General features: G+C 34.1%; 1 protein-coding gene across 1 annotated transcript; it reads left to right on the top strand.

The window, feature by feature from the left end:
• Positions 1-225: 225 nt before the first annotated feature.
• Positions 226-2,931, top strand: LOC132804078 (TMV resistance protein N-like). The gene is made up of 6 exons (XM_060817985.1): positions 226-731; positions 1,383-1,524; positions 2,034-2,231; positions 2,403-2,469; positions 2,566-2,717; positions 2,806-2,931. Exons 1-6 carry the CDS (start codon positions 226-228, stop codon positions 2,929-2,931), a joined length of 1,191 nt encoding a protein of 396 aa, XP_060673968.1.
• Positions 2,932-3,639: the final 708 nt, after the last annotated feature.

The following is a 3,639-nucleotide window of genomic DNA, read 5'->3' as shown; positions in this document are numbered from 1 at the left end:
GAGCTTTGAGTTTTGGAGGTTCTCTCAATGATTTTCACTGACGCAGGCCGACTTATACATCATATTGTTATGACTCCTATCTTTTAGTCAACAATTTGTAGTTGACTAAGGAGAGAAAGTATAAACATTTTCTTGGATCTACTTCATAAAGCGGTACATCTCCATATCCATCTCTCCACACCCAACTTTAGTTCTTCACTTAATCTGGAAGCTTAATTTGTAAGCATGGCTTTTTCTTCTCTTTCTTCACCAATCTTTCCTGAACAAAGGTATGAGTTTGAAGACACATATGATGTGTTTATGAGTTTCAGAGGTGATGACACCCTCAATACATTTGCTAGCTATCTCTATGGAGCTTTATCTGCAAACCAGATCTTGACTTCCATAGATCATGAACTTGATAGAGGCGAAGAAATGTCCCCCATACTTAGGAAAGCTATCAAGGAATCCAAGATTTCGGTGATCATTTTCTCAGAAAACTATGCTTCGTCCATAAGATGTCTGGATGAGCTATTGCAAATACTTGAATGTAGAAGAACAAAAGGACAGATTGTTATGCCAATCTTTTACCATATAGATCCATCGATGGTACAGAATCAGAAGGCGAATTATGGAGTTGCATTTGTTGAACTTGAACACCACTTTAAGGATATAATGGAGAAGGTCCAAAAATGGAAGGATGCTTTAACAGAAGCATCCAATCTGCATGGCTTCGATTCAAAGGCTTTCAGGTATATTAATTTCTACATATCCTAATTATATATTACCAGTAGTAGCATAATAAAGTAGGCTAGCAATTTTCAATTGTATCTCACCGTTTACAATCAATATAACATAAAACATGATTTTTTTTTTCTTTTTTTATGTTGAATAATGCAAATCAGACAATAACTAATACTGTTTTAATTTAATTTAATTTTTTTGAAAGATACTATTTTTTATTTTAGTAGAGGCAATGACAATAATAACCAAAATATTGAATAATGTAATTGAATAAATAAAATATTATTTAAAATTTCTCCCTTTTACTTATCTTTTTACTTGAATCTACTTAACCTTACATGTTTTCCTCTTTTCCTAACAAGTGTACGTTCTTTTCTTTTTTTTCTTTTTTTTTCACATTTATGTAGTCCTGAGCCTAAGTTAGTTCAAAAAATTGTTGAAGATATGTCATTGAAATTACCCAAATACCAACTTTCAAATGAGCATTACAAGGGGTGACTCATTGGAATTGGAAAAAAAGTTCATGGAAATTAAATCATTATTATCCATTGGCTCAATAGATGTGCATATGATTGGTATTTGGGGTATGGGAGGTATTGGTAAGACCACCCTTGCTAGTGTAGTATATCAAGAGTACCTATCACATTCTCGGTTTGAAGGTTGCTATATGCAAGACATGGATCAAATTATTTGAGAAAGAAGCTTCATTCAGAATTATTAAATACTGATCAAGCTATTCTAAAGATGGATACCTCGTTTATAGCATCACCATATATTTTTGACAAACTTCGCTATAAAAAGGTACTCTTGGTTCTTGATGATGTGGATAGTTTGACCTAATTAGATTTAATTGAAGGATATGATCAACTTGTTGCTGGAAGTAGAATTATAGTTACTTCTACAAATTTGCAAGTCCTTAAGAAAGTTACCGATAAAAAATATACAAGGTTGAGGGATTAAGTCACACTGAATCCCTTGAGCTCTTCCATTTGCATGCTTTTGGGAAAAATTCTCCTCCAATAGATGATAAAATGGTTTAGAAGGGTGGCAAGTTTTGCACACATGGAAATCCATTAGCTCTTAAAGTTTGGAGTCCTTTTCTTTATTCGAGAAATAATCAAGACTAGGAAAATGTATTATATAACCAGAAAAGATTTCCGGATCAAGACAAAATTTTAAATGTGTTAAGAACTAGTTACGAGGGACTAAATAAAAGGATCCAAAGTATATTTCTTGACATTGCACGTCTATTTGATGGGTCTTTTTCCAGAGTTAATGCAGAAAGATTATTAGATGATGGTGATTGTTAGGTGAAAATGGGTCTAAGTGTTTTCATTGAAAAGTCGTTAATTGAAGATGGTAAATATTGGATAGACAATAAGCTATGGATGCATGATTTGTTGAGACAAATGGGTCAAAAAATTGCTTGTGATAGACATACAGAACCTGGTGATTACAGCAGACTGTGGGATGCTAAGGATGTTTGCCATGTGTTGGAAAGAAATACTGTAAGTGCAAACGGATTATTGACTCCTTCTAAAAATTATAGAAATTATGTTTTAACAACAAGTAAATTGTTGGGTTTTTATGTACACAGTGTTTTTCAAAATTTTTTTTTTTAAAATATTGTTTACTCAGATATATTAGTTTATCTAAATTAATGTTCATTTGATTGTCAGGGAACTATAGCAGTTAAATTCATATCATTTAACATGTCTGGCATGATGAGAGATATAAAAGCGTGTCGTACAGCCTTATCGAAGATATGAAATCTGCGAATCCTCAAAATTTTCTGGGGGAACAATATTAGTGATAATAAGTTCAAATTGTACTTTCCTCAAGGCCTTGATTCTTATCTTTCTAAGAAACAAAATTATTTTCATTGGGATTTATACCCTTTGAAATCACTGCCATCAAATTTTACGCCTAAAAATCTTGTTGAACTGAGACTACGTGGCAACCATGTTGAAAAACTTTGGAATCATGAAGTTCAGGTATGTGTAACTTTTTAGTTTTTAGTAATTTAATTTAGTTCAATTGTATCATATGTCAAGTACATGAATATATACTAAATAATTTTAGCCATTTTTCTGCATCACCACATTCTTTTCCGATGTTGAGAAGGATGGATCTCAGTTATTCCAAGTTCCTTATAGAATTACCAGATTTGTCTCAACTGGCTCCCTGCCTGGAAAGTTTAAATCTTGAAGGATGTACCAGTTTGGTTCAAGTTCTTCCAACCCTTTAAAACCTTCACAAGCTTACTGATCTAAATTTGAATGGTTGCTCCAAACTTAGCGATTTTAAAGAGATATCAAGGAGCACATGGTATTTGGATCTTGTAGAGTTTGGAGGCATAAAGAATTTTCTGAGCAACATTTTAAAGGAGCTGATGAAAAGCTGATCAGAAAAGTTATTTTATTGAATGAATAGTAACTGGTATTTATACAAGCTGACAGTTAATAAAGATAGCTACACGTTAGAGTGATAGGTACTATTTACAACAGATAGATAAGACAAGAGATAACACCAAAATAACTAGTCTTTATCATGCCCCCTCAAGCTAAGGGTGGAATGAACACTTAGCTTGGGTCGAAGAAACTCTAATCGCTGTTTGGAGAGTGGTTTGGTTAGAGCATCAGCAAGCTGCTCTGTGCTGGAAATATGACACACCCATAGTTCTCCTTGAGAAACCTTTTCTCGGACAAAGTGGAAGTCAACCGTGATGTGCTTCATCTTAGAGTGAAGAACCGTGTCAGGACCTGTCCAAAATTCCTCATCGGAACCCTAGACAAGCCCTGATTCCAGGGAAACCCTACCGGACCCTCCAATGGAAAATCCGACAGAACCTCCCCTAGGGGTTGGACTTACCACAAACTTCCTGTACTGAAAACACACTTCTATATACACCACCTT

Source organism: Ziziphus jujuba, chromosome 6, assembly GCF_031755915.1.
Source record: "Ziziphus jujuba cultivar Dongzao chromosome 6, ASM3175591v1".
Classification (NCBI taxonomy): domain Eukaryota; kingdom Viridiplantae; phylum Streptophyta; class Magnoliopsida; order Rosales; family Rhamnaceae; genus Ziziphus; species Ziziphus jujuba.
The sequence above is the reverse complement of the archived record's forward strand: the minus strand, read 5'-3'. Positions and strand labels throughout refer to the sequence as shown.

Bases quoted from the DNA above. Each gene is read 5' to 3' on its own strand.
- LOC132804078 (XM_060817985.1), top strand. From the start codon at position 226: ATGGCTTTTTCTTCTCTTTCTTCACCAATCTTTCCTGAACAAAGGTAT. The intron at 2,232-2,402 runs GTAAGTGCAAAC...TTTGATTGTCAG, and splicing joins ATGTGTTGGAAAGAAATACT to GGAACTATAGCAGTTAAATT. The intron at 2,470-2,565 runs GTACAGCCTTAT...ACTTTCCTCAAG, and splicing joins GAGAGATATAAAAGCGTGTC to GCCTTGATTCTTATCTTTCT.